The 16,935-nt window shown below is 47.2% G+C and overlaps 1 protein-coding gene across 2 annotated transcripts in view; it reads left to right on the forward strand.

Moving 5' to 3' along the window:
* The window catches only part of prex2 (phosphatidylinositol-3,4,5-trisphosphate-dependent Rac exchange factor 2), a 140,742-nt gene that overhangs the window by 12,832 nt on the left and 110,975 nt on the right, over positions 1 to 16,935 (forward strand). Inside the window, exons 2-6 of one of the 2 annotated variants that reach the window (XM_076290911.1) lie at positions 6,003 to 6,074; positions 7,197 to 7,319; positions 9,378 to 9,482; positions 11,432 to 11,533; positions 13,042 to 13,203. In XM_076290911.1, coding sequence (XP_076147026.1) covers positions 6,003 to 6,074; positions 7,197 to 7,319; positions 9,378 to 9,482; positions 11,432 to 11,533; positions 13,042 to 13,203 — 564 coding nt within the window. The remainder of the gene's footprint in view (positions 1 to 6,002; positions 6,075 to 7,196; positions 7,320 to 9,377; positions 9,483 to 11,431; positions 11,534 to 13,041; positions 13,204 to 16,935) is intronic. The other variant, XM_076290912.1, reaches the window with a different exon arrangement.

The raw sequence follows: 16,935 nt of genomic DNA on the forward strand, positions 1-16,935 counted from the left end.
CTTATTTTTGTCGTGAGTTCTGGAAACTGGACACTAGTCTTATCCCCTTCAGACATGCAACGGTCGTTCGTTCGTTCAGTGGCCTAGTTCTGACAACAAAGAGAATCCAGTGATTCATGGTCAGACAAAGGGAAGCGGTCCTGATTATGACGCATTGAAAGACAGGCCTATTCATCCCATCTGCAATGATACAGTCCCCGTCTTCTTTTGGGTGTTACTATTATGGCAGACTACAGCACGTAATGAGTGGCCCGATGATGCGTTCACTAAGGCGGCATTTTACTGCACCTTGGGGAGCGGGGATAGAGGAGTGTCTTCTCCCAAGTCTTTGTTGTTCGGTTGACCAATGTGAGACCAAATATGAGGGCTGATCTCTCTGGGTAAGCAGCGAGAGGGCATGAGAGCACTCTTCCCATTCTGAGGAAAATGGAAAAAAATTAAAAGTATTCCTGGAAGTCCCTGATGTGATTGAATCTCGGATAGGCCGGGATTCTTGGAATCCCCTGAATATGCAATGTGAAGAAAATGTGCCCTATCATATTCATGCATCCACACGTGTGGATCCACACACACACACTCACACACACACACACACACACACACACACACACACACAACTGCATCTCCCCACACACACACACAACTGCATCTCCACACACACACACACACACACACACACACACACACACACACACACACAACTACATCTCCCCACACACACACACAACTGCATCTCCACACACACACACACACACACAACTACATCTCCCCTCACACACACACACACACAACTGCATCTCCACACACACTCACACATTCACACTGCTCAATATGAACTCCTGTATCCCAGTCCCCTCCCTTCCGTTTCGCTGCATAGACCCCAAGTTATATCATTACTGTTTGTGTGGAGGAAGCAGCAGCTATTTGTTTGGACCAGGGACTGTGACCTTACTGTACTGTCTCTCTGTGTTTTTCCCACAAAGTCCGAGATAAAGATTTAATGTAAGGAACCGCTGTTCTTCCGCCCATTATGACATACGGTCCGTTCTGAGAAGGTGCTGCGAGAACGTTATGTAACTCAGCCGCACACACACGCACACACACGCACACACACGCACACACACACACACACACACACACACATACACACACACACACAGGCTGCGGCCTTTCTGTCATGCTGGAACCAGATAGTACTGGGATTCAGAGAAAGCACTGAGGAGATATGCTAACAGCAACTTACTCCTCTTCCTGCAATCTAAACTCCCTGCTGATCGATCAGTTGTTATCTAGAGTCATGCTACCATGCTAAAGAGCATGCAGTATACAAATAAATACACATTCAAATACATGGATGCACTTTCCCAGTATGCCCATAGGAACACACACACGTACCCACCACACACATACACGCACACCCCCGCCCATGTGTGCACACACACACACACACACACACACACACAAACACTCATGTGCACACACACTTTCTCATTTTGCGTAGGGACTCATTCACATTGTCTTATATTTAACAAGGGCAGGCGTGTATGGTATTTTTATGGACTTATGACTATTTAATGGTGTTTTTGAAATAGTGTGGCTTGGATGGACTTCACCCTACCACTGCTTTCAATCACTCACCCAGGGTTAAGCCAGCTCATCATCAAGTAGTGAATTGAAGACACTGATTGATTGTTGGCCTGCTCCAATCCAAAACCATCAACGTCCTCAAGGATCTCTGGCTCAGTGCGAACGAGATTGAATATTGCAAAGGTTGCGGAATGGTGTGAAGCTTTGTTTTTTTTAATGGCAGTTGATTGATGGGATGTGCAGTGTAGGCCTAACCTGCCTGAGGAGAGACCATTAAACCAGTCCATGTGAATCTCCTGATGAGAACTCAAGCTGTTTTGAGGATAACAATATGGCTGCCCATTCCAATTTTCCTTCCACGGAGAACATATTAGAAACTGACCCTACCTCAGACCAAAGGACTGTGCATGTTTTGCCAAGTGAAGTGGCTCTAATAAAGCTTTGATTTGCGACTGGAATCCTCTGCCTGGAATGCTGAAGCAGTAGTGGACAGTGTGTTGGCCGGCAACAGTGTGTGTGTGTGTGTGTCTGGAAGTGTTTGCTCTGTTTGCCAACGTCCAGCGCCAGTATGAGTCTGTTTGACTTTCCTTGAGCCAGCGTGAAAGGTACGCTCTGTTTTCCCCGTCGGTGTCTCTCCTCAGTTCACCTCCACCTGTCCAACACGATCGTCCGTCTGGAGCACGAGGCTGTGAGGCTCCTGTTTGACCTCAGAGCAGACCCATCCTGTTGACTGAGGGACATTGGTCTCTGTTTGTGGCGTTTAAGCGGTTAGTGAAAAACCTCTGTGTGTCCTTCTCATTGTGGGAGTCCAGCATTCCAAGACTTCTCTGTGATAAGGAATCCTTCTGATTGTCAGGGACACGGCGTGTTCTAGAAATCCCATCCGATCCGGGATAGAACAGGAACTGCAGGAAGTGGGAAGCAATTGGTCATTTGGAAGGGGGGTGCGTGGGAATGGGAATGGTGAACGTCGGGAGTGGAGCCATTTTGGTGCCATCTGGTTGCTATCACTTCTTGGTGGTTCTGCAGTTAGGTTGAAAAGTCTCACTGAGACAGGAAGCTGTGTGCTGCTGTTCCCCACCGCACCTCTCTTATTGTGGTCAGCCCACATATCTGATTACAGCATGCCACCTAACAAACCTGAAGGACTCTTGTGTCAAATGGGCTTTGGGGTTTGCCAGTTAGTTCCTCCGCCTTAGTCCTATTCTTTAATTAAGCCGATTCGTACAGGATCTTGCGGACACAACCCATTGTTTATGGTGCGCAATTACACTTTATAATGCCACGTTTTGTATTTCTCCTGCCAGACATCAGGCCTTGTGGCTGTGCCTGAGAGTAAGCTGCCTGCAGCTCATTTGAATTTTTTCACTGACTTTGGTCAGTTCTGGGTGATAACTCCTGAAATATAACTCTCTATTTTGACTTTTAATACTGTCTTATAAATAATAATACAGTATTGAAGTCTTGGAAGACCTGGTCACTTCTCAATTTAACTTTCTTTGAAAAGTCGGTTCAAATATAACTCTCAGGGCGTTTGGAACAAAATTTGTGCTGCAGTATTGAAGTAAAAAACTTAGTGGAAAAACCCAGGCGTCTTTGAAGATCAGGTGACATAAAGATGTGTTTTGATGTAAATTAAAGCCACACTCAGCTAGCAAGAGTTCTCTGTAGCTGTCAGGTCAGTATATAGGGCTGTTGACAGGTCCTCCTCATGCCTGTGTGGAAATTAGACTTGCTAATCAGATTCTGCCTGGTGCAGCAAAGCAGCAGCAGAATGGTAATCAGCACAAACTTTGTCTGTACAAAGAGCCTCATTATTTAGTCACGTCGTCACAATCACCACCGCAATTCCCACTGATTTCATTTGCATTAGGCTGCACCCCCACTAGTGGGTCTCCTCAATCTTGGTTTGGGTTAGTCTTTACTCAGAATTTGTCCTATTAGAATAATCTAATTTAATTTGATGAAACATGTGTCTGGCCCTTGTAATCAACGCAATCTGTGCTTAGTTGGTCTAATTAGTGAAGTGGAGGAGAAAAGCCACCCCCTCTCTCTCTCTCTCTCTTTCTCTCTCTCCCCCTCTCTCCCTCTGTCTCTCTCTCTCTCTCTCTGTCTCTCTGACATCTCTTGTTTGTGGCCTGCGATAACGTCCTCTTCCTCCCCACTGCAGATTTGCCCTTCAGTCCCTAATGTCTCCTGCTGCAGGCGCAAATGACATGTTTATAGCCAACAGCATAATCATAACTAGCAGCATTCCTTTCGTCGTGCTAACAGGAAATGCCCCATGTTCCCTTAAGTGGCATTAAAATACTTTGCGGGAGGTGCATCTCTTATCAGTTTCCCCATCGCTGCTAAGAATCGTAGGCTACAGTTGTGGAGAGAGACCCCCCACAGGAAAAAGCTGCCTGATCCTCCCTGATGATAAATTCAGAGCAAGTGCCTGTCTGAAGGTCAGTAAATCGAAAGGACCGCTAGCGAGTTCATCAGGGAGGACGTGTCACTGAGAATGAAGAGGTAGGACGAGTTGGAGACGGAGATGAAGCATAGCTGGGACGTGTGATCAGTCAGCTCAGCGACCCTCTCTCTCTGGAGTGGATTTGGCCCAGTTCTGGCCCAGCACTGGCACTGATCTGTTCTACAGGCAGCTCCGGTCTGGCGCGAGATGATGATTGATCAGATTAATCTGCCAGCGAGGCAGGTGGGCAGGCAACCGTGCCGTGTTGATGTGTGGTGCAGAGAGTCTCGGCCCATTACACCGCTGAGCACTGATTTAAAAGGCAGCTCCGCCTGTTTGTCCAATGGAGAAAGCCTCTGTGTCACTTTACAAAATAACCTCCATCTTAAAGACATGGGGAATAGTGCAGTGACTGAGTGCAGTAGGCTAATGTGCTCCTGATATGTGAGGGGCAAGCATGGGTAACAGAATGTAATCGTGTATCAGATCCCCACTGTTAGTAGCCTACTGCTGCAGAGGATACTGCTGGTTTGATCTGGCTGCGGATCTACAAACTCATACAAATGAACGTGCTCAGCATATTTTCACATCGTTTATGTGTTGCTGCATTATTGCTGGTGTCTAGAAACATCTGGAGTCTGGCTCATTCTCACCTCATTCGCAAGATAAACAAAATGTGTCCTTGCTCATTCATTCCACTTTCCAGTAATATTTCTCGATATAACTGTATATTTCTAGCCTGACGTAGCCATACTCAATTCTAGTCAGAATATGAGTCAGATACTGCTCCATTGGAATGTAATTATGGGGCGTGTTTCAACCGATACAGGGGGGGAATGCCTCTGCACTCAATTGGATAGACCTGACCAATCAGAGCAACGAAATAGCTTACCGTGAGATGTAGGAAGAACACACGAACCATCCTTCTTCTCCACAAATGCCTTAACATTGTCCATCATTGTAAAGCCCGATTTGATTGGTCCACCAGCTCTGGAGCGAGCATAATTGCTCCACAACGGAGCAATGCCAGACTGAACTTCCCGACCTCAAATGTTGTGGGCGGGACTAAGTTCGGCTGACACCCAGGCTAGTATATTTCCCCACAAACAAGTTTTGTTCTGCTGTTAACAAGCTGTCAGAAAAAATGAAGAATTTATCTTTTTTTTGACTACTTTCAAAAACAAATTTGACAGCACAATCAGCAGTATTGCTCTGTGATTATAAATGGCAGTGATGTTTACTTCTGTTGCAGGTGAGGTGTGAGCAGGAGATAAGATAAGAATAGATTAACTTTCTCTGAGCCGATACAGCATGGCCCTCTGCAATGCAAGATGTGGCATACTGATATGATTTATATTTGTTTACCCAGTGTGTGTCTTGTGACTTACTTGACCTGAAGTGACTTGAGGACAAAGGCATTGGGCAACGGGGGCCAGTTTTCCTCTTCGCTCCACTGTGATTTTGCTCGTTCTAGACAAGCGATGGAGGAGGACAAGCATATCAGGCCTAATCACACACACAATCTCTCCTTTTATGTCAGGCACCTCGCTTTTTCAGCACGTCACATTGCATGACCGTGAAGAGCGAGGCCATTTTGCCTGTCACTCAAGGCCTGTACTTTCAGACTTTTCCTCTCCCAGTCGGGATTATTAGCATCTCTTCTCTGGAAGGTCACAAACTGTTATTCCTGGTTTTTGGGAGTGCAATTGAGTTTCACACGCCTTTTCACCTTCAGATGGCAAAAGCACTAAAGGATTATAGAGCCTTGGCATTGCCGTTAGTCTGAATGTCAGCCTCCCAATGACAGCCTCAGCTGTGAGAGGAAGCGAAAAAAAGAAAGAAAAAAAGAACTAGCTAGCAGTGATGACCACATCTCTTTATACAGTTCTCTTTAACAAGATCTCTGGTGACTTGAATATGTCTGATTTATTTTCTGTCTGTCTGTCTCTCTTTCTCCCAGGTATTCCTGCATCGACTCAATCAGTATGCAGCCATGAAAGTTGACAAGAACATCACGGAGGAGACAGTCAAGGTAAGGATGAAACAGTCATTCATCATCGAACATCAGAGCAAGACAGGACAGATATGACCAGTCTGAATGAAATGCTAAAAGAATGAGTCCTCTTCAGCTCAGGCACTCTATGCAAACCATGTTTTCGTGTGGCAATCCAATAAGAAGGCCGGATGTTGCAAGCCAAGACCAAATAAAGCAAGCCTCTGGTTTGAGCGACTCTTTCACCCGAAAAAGGGGGAATTTTGAATGAAGTTAAAAAAAGGGAAAAGGAGAGGGGGGGGGGGGCAGAAAAAAACACTTTGATACAGGAAGCAGCTGTAAATATAATCTATTTATAACTGTAGGCTGGAGGGAGAGGCAACGAGAAAAGAATGCGTCCTCGGGACGTGACGGGGAGCGAGAGTGGGAGTGTTTGTAAGCGTTTGCGAGCGCCTTTGCTTATTCTCAGAGATAAACACGCATTCATCGGGCCGCTCCCCGGCCCCCGTGCAGCGGCGCATACCACTGCTGGACATCCGTGTTTGAGTAGGCCTACGTGGTGTGTGTGTGGCCCCGCTCACATAAGGGACAGGTTATAGAATACCAGCACGGGCTCGTCGGCCATGTTGACCGCTCTGGAAGACCAGCAGTCTGCCTGCTATGGGGCCTGTCGTGGGAGGTGGTTGGGGTGTGGGGTGGGGTAGGAGGGCAATTTTTGTGTAATTAATGCCCCCCCTGCTTCTCCCTCACATGCATGGCGCCAGTACATTGACTTTCTCCTCGTGTGCCACGCGATGCCCGTGAAAAAAAAAATAACAGAAGAAAAAAATGCCACGCCTCATGAAGGGCACGCATGTCCTCTTTCCATATGAATGGAGTGTATCAAATTTGTACTCATTCATAATTGCATGCCATTAAAACCAGAACAGCCCTCTCCCCATTACAGGCTTTCTTTTTTTGAAACAGACTGTAAAGAATGTTTTTCCCCCCAACTCTCCCAGACACATTACCACAGAGTTACGCCACCCTGGCTGTAAGACTGTGTGTGTGTGTGTGTGTTCGTCTGCGTTCGTCTGCGTTTGTGCCGGCTCACACAGACACACAGTGTTGCTCAGTCCAGCTCTGTGACGTCCAGTTTCCACGTCCTGTCTCCCCCTGCAGGTGCTGTTTTCCAACCTGGAGGAGATCCTGTCGGTGCACCGCCACTTCCTGGCCATGGTGGAGGAGCTGCTTCAGCCGGAGCCTCATGCGCACCACGAAGTGGGACGCTGTTTCCTCTACTTTGTGAGTCTCTCAGCGCCGGCTCTGTGTGCTCCTTTACGCCTCTCTCTCACTGTGTGTGTGTGTGTGTGTGTGTGTGTGTGTGTGTGTGTGTGTGTGTGTGTGTGTGTGTGTGTGGTGCGATGCTGCTTCCTCTACTCTACTTTGTCTTTCAGCGCCAGGCCTGTACATGTGCGCCTCTGGACGCCTCTTTGTCAGTGCTCACACAGTGGGTCTTTAAGTAGGTTGCTCTGTGTGTTTGTGTGTGTTCAGGGAGTGGACAGTTGAGAGTGTGTGTGGGTGGGCCTGTGTGTTTATATGTCTCTGTGTTTGTATGTCTGTGTGTGTTTGTTGTGTGTGTGTGTGTGTGCATGTGTGTGTGTGTATGTATATGTTCAGGGAGTGGAGCTGGACTTGTGTGTGTATATATTTGTGAGTGTGTGAGTATGTGTTGTATGAGCAAATAGGCTTAAGATGTATATAAATGTATTGTGTGTCTATGTACTGTATTTAAATCCATGTTTCTCCATACAAACATTGTTTGTGTCTGTATGTGTGTATTTGTCCCTAAATGTTTGGTTTAACATACAGGTTTAGATGTGTGTATATTGTGTAGTTTTGTAAGAGCATTTGAGCTTTTTCTATGTCTGTATTACAGTGTGTGTGTGACTGTGTGTATGTGTCAGTGTGTGCGCAAGTCTTAGTATGCGTGTATGTATTTGCACCCGTGTGTGTGTGTGTGTGTGTGTGTGTGTGTGTGTGCGTGCGCGCACTGACATCCCATACCTTCACTATATGAGCCCCTCGGTCAGCCAGACTTGGATGGCCATGTTGCGTGAAGTCACAAGTAATCCCACTTTTTTCCAGGTTACCTCCCTTGGTCATGGTCTCTCTCTCTCTCGCTCTCTTTATTTCTCTCTCTCTCTCTCTCTCTTTCTCTCTCTCTCTTTATTTCTCTCTCTCTCTCTCTCTCTCTCTCTCTCTCTCTGTCTGTCTCTAACGTCCACAAGGCCCCCGTTTAGCGTCAAGCTGCACTCTCTGTGAGGTTGTATGGCATAATGCCTCTGTAATAGGCCCTCCTCCAAAGCCAGTAACCATGACCCTATAATGGCAGTGTGCTCAAAGGTAAATGGCAGGGTATGGTGCGCTGTAGCATGTTAAGAGATGCCATTACTGCATTGTGGAAACCTACTATAATTTGGGGCCTAATTTAGCATGTATGGGTTGGAGTGTGCATGAGTTGGAGTATACTCATATTTCTTGACATGAGAGAGGACTTGGCATTGTAGGTTTGGATAGGTGGGTGGGTGTTGGCAAGGGGCTAGTGGGTGAGGAATTCTGGATAAGTGGGGAGTTCACTCATCCCTCCTCCTCAGTTCGGAGTAAATGAGCTTATTTCCTCATCTACAGTGATGGATTGTGCCTTTGTGTTTGGCCAACAGAAGAGCAATATAAAACCCTTTTTTTGTAAAACAAGTACCCAATGTTCTAACTAAAGAGGAAAAAAAAACAAACAGATAAATAAACTGGTCCATGTGCTTTTGTGGCGTTATAACGTATCGGGACCCTGCCAATGTGTGTGTGTGTTTAATAGTCCCCAATGTCTTAATGCTCTCATGTTCAAAGAGGCCGGGGGAGCGGAGAGCTAGCGCAAGATGGGGGTTGAGATGTGACGGGCCGGTGGTAATCCGCAGAGCGCTTGTTTTGTGGCTCTCGCGCTGAGCCCAGAGGCTTTGTAGTAGTAATAGGCGCAGCTGAGGGAACAGGCTCTCATTCTCCGGGCACTGCCTCAAAGACAATGGGGTGAGAATGACATGGGAAGTCTTGGGTAAAGTGCTTTGTTAGAGCGCTTGTGGCTTCAAAGGAGCTGTTGTGTGTGTGTGTGTGTGTTTGTTTGCTTGCTTTGTTTGTTTGTTTATTGTATGTATTTTTGTATGTGTGTATTTTTTTAATTTTGTGTGAGTACGTATGACTTGTGCATGTGCATATGTAAGTATGAATTTTATATATGTATGTACAGTATTATAACTGTGTGTGTGTGTGTGTGTGTGTGTGTGTGTGTGTGTGTGTGTGGCTTCGCAGAAGGAAAGGCTCCAGATTTATGACGAGTATTGTGGAAACCAGGAGAAGGCTCAGAGGCTGCTGTTGGAACTGAACAAGATCAGGACGGTGCGCACATGTCTCCTGGTAACGGACAAGATGCACTGCACACACACATCTCACACACACTCCTACAGTTATGACCCTCAACACACACTGCACACACACATCTCACACACACTCCTACAGTTATGACCCTCAACACACACTGCACACACACATCTCACACACACTTCTACAGTTATGACCCTCAACACACACTGCACACACACATCTCACACACACTCCTACAGTTATGACCCTCAACACACACTGCACACACACACATCTCACACACACTCCTACAGTTATGACCCTCAACACACACTGCACACACACATCCCACACACACTCCTACAGTTATGACCCTCAACACACACTGCACACACACATCTCACACACACTCCTACAGTTATGACCCACTGCACACACACATCTCACACACACTCCTACAGTTATAACCCTCAACACACACTGCATACACACATCACACTGCACACACATACAGTACACACACACTACACACTACACACACACACACATCGCACTGCACACACATACACACACATCACACTGCACACACACACCCACACACACACACACACACACGCACACACACACACACACACACACACACACACACACACATTCAAGGTCTGATAGAAGTCCTGTGGGCCTGGTGTGTATGTACGGTACTACATCACTACTACTCCAGGTCTCTACTTTTGATCTAAGCATGGAGACCTGTTGGCGTTGTAATAATAATAACTGAGTCCTCCCACTCTCACAGTTTTGGGTGTGTTTCCTGAAAGCGCCACTGAGCAACTATCACTGAGCAACTATCACTGAGCAACTATCACTGAGCAACTATCACTGAGCAACTATCATTGTGACACGTAAATGATAGAGAATCATGCTGAATACTGACCCACCTTCGTACTTACCACCGTGGATATCCAGTCTGTTTGCCCCAGTCCTGGTGGAGTGGGTGAAGTGTGGATATCCAGTCTGTTTGCCCCAGTCCTGGTGGCAGCGGGTGGGTCGGTGAAATGCAACACCACCCAGTCTCCAGCAGCCCTGTGGCGTGGGGTGGGCTAGCATAAATTCATTTCCTCCGCTCGTGCTGACAGCTCTACCTCCCTCACCCCTCTGCTCTGTATTGCTTTGTAATGTAATTCCAGCTTCTTCTGACCTTGCTTTATCTCCAGACTTACACACCAGCAGGCACAGGAACAAAGACATGAACATGGACATGCACACACACACACACACACACACACAGACACACACACACACACACACACATACATGTGCATACATGTGCACATTATCTAAAAGGTTCATGCAGACTTCTGAGGGACTTTTCAGATCATCCCATTATCAGAAGAGCTCAGCAATAAACGCTGAACTTCTCCCCTTGAGCTCCTCTGTCAACAACTGCGGTCAAACACAGTTCAGACGTGTCAGTGGAAGCAAGCCTCGGTCTCACGTCGTAAACATGTTTAGAACGGCTTAATGACAATAGTAGATCTGAGGCCAGAGGAGGAGGAGTGTGTGTGTGTGTGTGTGTGTGTGTGTGTGTGTGTGTGTGTATGTGTGTGTGTGTGTGTGTGAGAGCTGAGTGTTGTGTGATGAAGAGCTCCGGAGCGTCTTTGAACAAGCTTTGCAGTCGGGCTCTGCCTTAATTGAGTTTGATTTAAGGGTGATTTTTATGAGCCTGACCTTGCCAAGACCGGAGGCATTGCGTTAGACCCGGGAGGCTCCAGTTACCAGCGGTCAACGAGGGAGGGAAAGAGGGAGGACAGAGAGCGAGAAGGAGTGGGAGGGAGGGATGGACAGGGGGAGGAAAGAAGGAGAGTGAGAGAGAAAGAGTGAAAGACAGTGAGAGAAACAACTGACATATGTCCTTCCTTGAGCTTTCATCCTGATTTTGATATGATTGCATTCCATTCTGATTCTGATTCTGATTCGATGTGTGTTCCTCTCATGTGTTCTAGAACTGCATGTTGCTGGGCGGCAGGAAGAACACAGAGGTGCCCCTGGAAGGCTACCTGGTCGCCCCCATCCAAAGGATCTGCAAGTATCCTCTGTTCCTCAGGGTACGCACACCACCACCACCACACACACAGACACCTGAGCTTATCTGAGACCACCACAGCTCATCTGACCACACCACAGGTCATCTGAGCACATCCGATTGCATTGACCTAACGATCTCCAGGTTTAGTAACTGCTCTAATTATCAGCGCACCCACGTAATGATTGACATAGAACACTGTGGTTGGCTCACACGTTTGTGCTCTCTTGGCCATGGATTAATAGCCATCTGAGATGGTTGGCGCTAAATGCGGCAGTAGACGTCCACTTTCCGAACCTGGACACACCTCTTAATGTTTCAGATGTGCCGGTCTTTCCTTTCTCCTTAATGATAGAATGACCATCTGCCTGTATCAATGGGAGCCCAACAGTTTGAGCCGCTAATGGAACACTTGCCCCAGGTGCCTTTAATCTCCGGCCAGGGTTCCCAGTCTGGCTCCATCAGACACAGTCAGTGTGGAGCCAGCGCTTCTCCAGAGCCATTTTCCTCCCCCATAACAGTTCATCATTGTGCCTCCCTGCCCATTCCTGTCAGTGGCATGGAACGGGCCACGTGGAGGGTTTGGGGGGAGGATTATTTTGGCGTTAGCCTGTCTTAAGTTACCCTTCGCGTCCTGACAGATGAAGGGCAAGATCCAAGCGGAGTTCTGTTAGAAGTGAAGCCATAGTTATCTTGCCAATCGTTCAAACTCCACAGCTTACGACCCCGAGTTCCAATAATACGGAGGGTAATCTCTCAGCCCTGCCCCTTAAAGCTCGTCCATTTTAAATCTTACAGCTGGAACCGCCAAGGCGTTTCTCACCAAATGGCAGCTGATAGGGATCTGTGGTCTCTCCGGTACAGAGGAAATGTAACTCGGAGTGGTTGCGCTGACTCGGACGGACACGCCAGAGCTCCTCGTGTTTAGACTGGGCTGCAGCGATAGTCATCTCCTCTGCAGCAGACCCTGTCATGCAGTAGCGAAGGCAGTTAGAGCAGTTGTGTAAATCATAAGAGACCCCATCACACGTCGCCCCTCTTCCTGCCCCGTCCTCTCTGTCCTTCACTTTTCTCCTTTTTCTTCTTCTTTCTCTTCTTCCTGTCTCCTGTCTTTCACTTTTCTTTAGGTCTCTTTTGGCTTTTATTTCACGTTTATATTAGTCCGTTTCTTTGAAAGTTGTTTTTTACACCCTCTGTCAGTCTCTCTCTCTCTCTCTCTCTCTCTCTCTCTCTCTATTTCTCCATTTGTCTCTCTCTTCTACTTTTGACTGGAGATCATAGTCCCTCTCTCTCACCCTCACTCTTTTCTCCTGTTACTCTCTCTTTCATTCATACACTCTTTATGACCTGGGATTACTAGCTACTGTGAGCCCTTTTTTTCCGCTGAAGTTTGTCACGCAAGTTATTAAACTAGCTTTAGTTCCTGTGCAGGGGACTTTGATTGTTGCCCGTTGCAATCAATGCAATGTATGTTTCACCTGCATGTTTAACCTCTAATCACCCCCCCCCCCCCATGTCCCCTGTGTTCAGGAGCTTCTGAAGAGGACCCCAAAGAAGCACAACGACTACGCGCTGGTGCAGGAGTCCCTGCAAGCCATGAAGGCCGTGTGCTCCAACATCAACGAGGCCAAGAGGCAGATGGAGAAGCTGGAGATGCTGGAGGAGTGGCAGTCCCACATCGAGGGCTGGGAGGTAAGCGCCACTCGCACTCCCGCTTTCACTCTCACCTCCGTCAGGCTGCCCTGTGGCCCTCTAGCTCAACTGGCTCAGCAAGGGGGCAGATTACGGTAGTTGATTCTGGTGAGCTTACCTACCCAGTTTGTAGTGGGGTTTGTCTGTCACCTCATACTAAATGATGAGCACGAGCAGTAAAAGCGTACTGATGTAAGCCATTCTAAAAGTGATCTCTTAGTGTTCTATATTCCTAGCCCTATCTTTAAATAACCAAAACTTCACCAAACCCCAAAATCAGCAACAAACACCTAGTACTTATTAATGAATTAAATATTAAGTGCATTTTTGTTGGCCCTGAGGACACTTAATTCCCGTAGAGGTTGAAATCTGTCAGCAGACCATATTTATACTGCCATAATATTAGAATGCACTTCTGGTATGCAGTCGTGGTCTCCGATAAATTTACATGAAGGTCACTGCAAGGCTAACTGCTCTCTGCTCGGCCGCTTGCTGTAAATTATCACACGTTTAGGCTCACCTCCCCCCACTGTGAAACATGCTACAAGATTAATCCTCTCCCATTCACATTTACAGTAGACTTCTCAGAGGCAATCTCCCCTAGGTCACTTGCTCCAGGAATGATGCATTGTGTTCAGCCTGGCCCTGGATGTGGTCATCATGCTGAGACGAACATTGTGTAGTACCTCATATCATGGTAGCCAGCTGGTTGTGCAGTGAGTAACCCTCACTCACTCCCACACCCCTTAGGAATTGAATTGAGTGATTCTGACATTTAATTGATCCTGAGGGAAGTTTAGGCACCAGAAGCTTATACAACCCTTACAGACGCAAGAAAACACAAAACACACTGAGTGTGTCCGGCCCGGGTCATCTCCCGATCCCACCCCATCTCTCTCTCCCACTCGCTTCCTGTCACTCTCCCCTGTTCTGTCAGATTAAAGGCATAGAAGCCCAAAACACACAATAATAATAATGCAACAGTGGAATGCAATAGTGAAGTGATGCGAGCACCTGTCGATTTAATCCTCCTTGCTAGCCTGCATGCATGCCTGCCCTTCCATGCCTGAGATTGTTGGTTAAGTCACAGTTTGGGAGTCCGCTTTGTCCCTCACGAAACCCTCCCCTGCTGGAAAAAGTGACCGAACGAATGCGCACACTCTGGCCCAGTGTAAACGAGCTTTGAATGTGGAGCTGGAGCTACCTCTGTTATGTTCCTCTGGTCCGTGCCAACCTGTCTCTGGCCAGAACGGGCACATGGCACATGGGCATGGCAGGGGCATGTGCCTTATGCCAGGGACCTGGGTGCACTTACATAATGGACTGGGTAGGGCTGTGTAGGGTACTGTGTGTGGTGTTAAAGAGACTGGAGAAGGGGTGAGTGTATGAACTGGACCAATGAAGGGCTATGTGTGTGTGTGTGTGTGTGTGTGTGTGTGTGTGTGTGTGTGTGTGTGTGTGTGTGTGTGTGCGTGTGCGTGTGTTAAAATCTCTAAGGAAGGGCTCTTTGTATTGTATTTGGGCATGTTAGAGAGAAGGAGAGACTGAGTGTGTGTATGTGTTCTTTGTTAGAGAGAGTGTCTGTACGCTTGTTTGAGACCTGTGTCCTGATGTTTGAGGATGAAGGAGGACGAAGCTAAGATGCCATGGTGACCGTAAGTCTGATCAGCACTTCTAGCAGAAACACAAAGCTCCTGTAGCGGTTGCATCTGTCCTTCGCATCCAATCTCTGTCCAGCGTGCTTCTGATGTTTATTTTTGTGCACATGAGTGTGTATGTGTGTTTTGAGAGGCCCTGGTTTCCTAGTTATGTGATTGTGGCCCCAGTGGTAACTCACTGTGACAGCCTTGGTGTGTGTGTGTGTGTGTGTGTGTATGTATGTGGTGCTGGGTGTAGTTTCTCACACTCAGTGACTGTGAATAGAGCTAGAGATTCTTGCCAGTTGTATATGGTTGGTTGAAAATTCTGCCACTGAATAAACACACACACACACACACACAAACACACAAAGATGGTGCTGCATCTGTATTTTCCCTCTATTCCTCCATAATGAGAACATGGCAAATATTTCAGCAGGTAACACCTTTAGGCGTGGGCATAAATTGAATTCAGACTGAGAGAAGGGGAGGAAAGTTGGGCGTGCGTGTCGGTATGCCTGACATTGAGAAGGCACATTGCATTACATAACATAACATCCGGAGGTTGCACGTTGAGGGACGTTGCTGGGATGACCACAGCTATTGGTAAACAGGTCAGAAAAAAGTTGGATTTCCCCGACTGATACAAGCAGAAAGACATAGGCATTGTGCACCTTTTAAAACAGACACACACACACAAAGAGTGTGTTGTTTTAATGCAGAGGGTGCGTGCGTGTGTGTAGGAATGATCCCAACCAGGCTTTTTTTTTCGTTCCCTGCTCCACATCCACCATTGTAAAAACATACCACAGAATCGAAAACAGTTGGTTAAGAGTTTTTCTTGAAGAAATGCGCTGGAATGTCTTATAATAGACAGGCATGGTTTTGAAGAAAAATGATGTTGATTTAAATCTCATTTAGCATCTGAAAATTCTCTCGGATGCCAGCAGACTTATGGCTTTCGACGCCGATTGAGGCGAACTGAGGCGAACTGAGACCCGTTTCAGAAAAGGAGAGAAATAACAAACATTGGCCCTTTTTTACGGCCTGTGTCAGTCTCATAAGTCTTGCCGCGGATCCAAACACGTGTTACGAGGATGGCTCAGTTGTCAGCAATGCGCGCTTCAGAGTCTCCTCTGGGCCATTTTTCTCTCTCTCTCTCTTTCTCTCTCTCTCTCTCCATCACTCAGTGCTCTCTATTTCTTCCCAAAACAGCTTTTTATTAGAACAGAGTGACCTTTTGGAGGGAGGGCCCTCAGTACAGTATCTGTTGAAGCCTTCAGCGGCTCATGGATGGCTGTTTGCCTGACTGTTACTTCAGAGTGAGAAAATAGCCCCCTGATACGCACAAATTCACTCTTTCTCTCTCTCCTAGACACATGCATACACCAAATGCACCACACATGTGCTGACACTGATACTCTCTCACTCTTTCTCTCTCTGTCTCTCTCTTTTTCACTCTCACTCTCACTCTCTCTCACACACACATGCATGCACACACACACACGCACACGCACACGCACACGCACACGCACACGCACACGCACACGCACACGCACACGCACACGCACACGCACACACATATACACAAATGCTAAGAATATTGATGGTTTGATAGCCACACACAGCTGGGTGGAGTGAGCGTAGCGTCTCGCTGTTTGTTTCGTTGCTTTTATTAATTGCACCAAGTTAGCTCATTCTGGATCGGCAGAGCGGCCAGGTGTTCCTGCCAGAGTTTATTTACTGCAAAGCTGGCATAAAAAAAAAACTCAGCCACACGCACCCACACACGCACCCACACACACACACACACACACACACACACACACACAAACACACATGCAAGGAAAGAACTTGTCTGTTCACACATGGGTGTGGGTGGCAGAAGATGGGCAGACTAAGAGAAAGGGAGTCATATTTTCCGCTCTCGCTTCCAACCTCCACTGATTGCTCGTTAGTGTTGACCTGCAGCACAGCTGTGTATGAGTGTGTATGAGTGTGCATGTGTGTGTGAGAGGGGTGTGTGTATTGGGTGTGAAGTGTGTGTGTACTGCATGTGTGTGGGGTTAAGTACTGTATGTGTATGTGTGTTTGA

Source organism: Alosa pseudoharengus, unplaced genomic scaffold, assembly GCF_046254945.1.
Source record: "Alosa pseudoharengus isolate Yale_2024_CS ecotype anadromous, Long Island Sound unplaced genomic scaffold, YU_APseudo_1.1 YU_APseudo_1.1_scf_18, whole genome shotgun sequence".
Lineage (NCBI taxonomy): Eukaryota > Metazoa > Chordata > Actinopteri > Clupeiformes > Clupeidae > Alosa > Alosa pseudoharengus.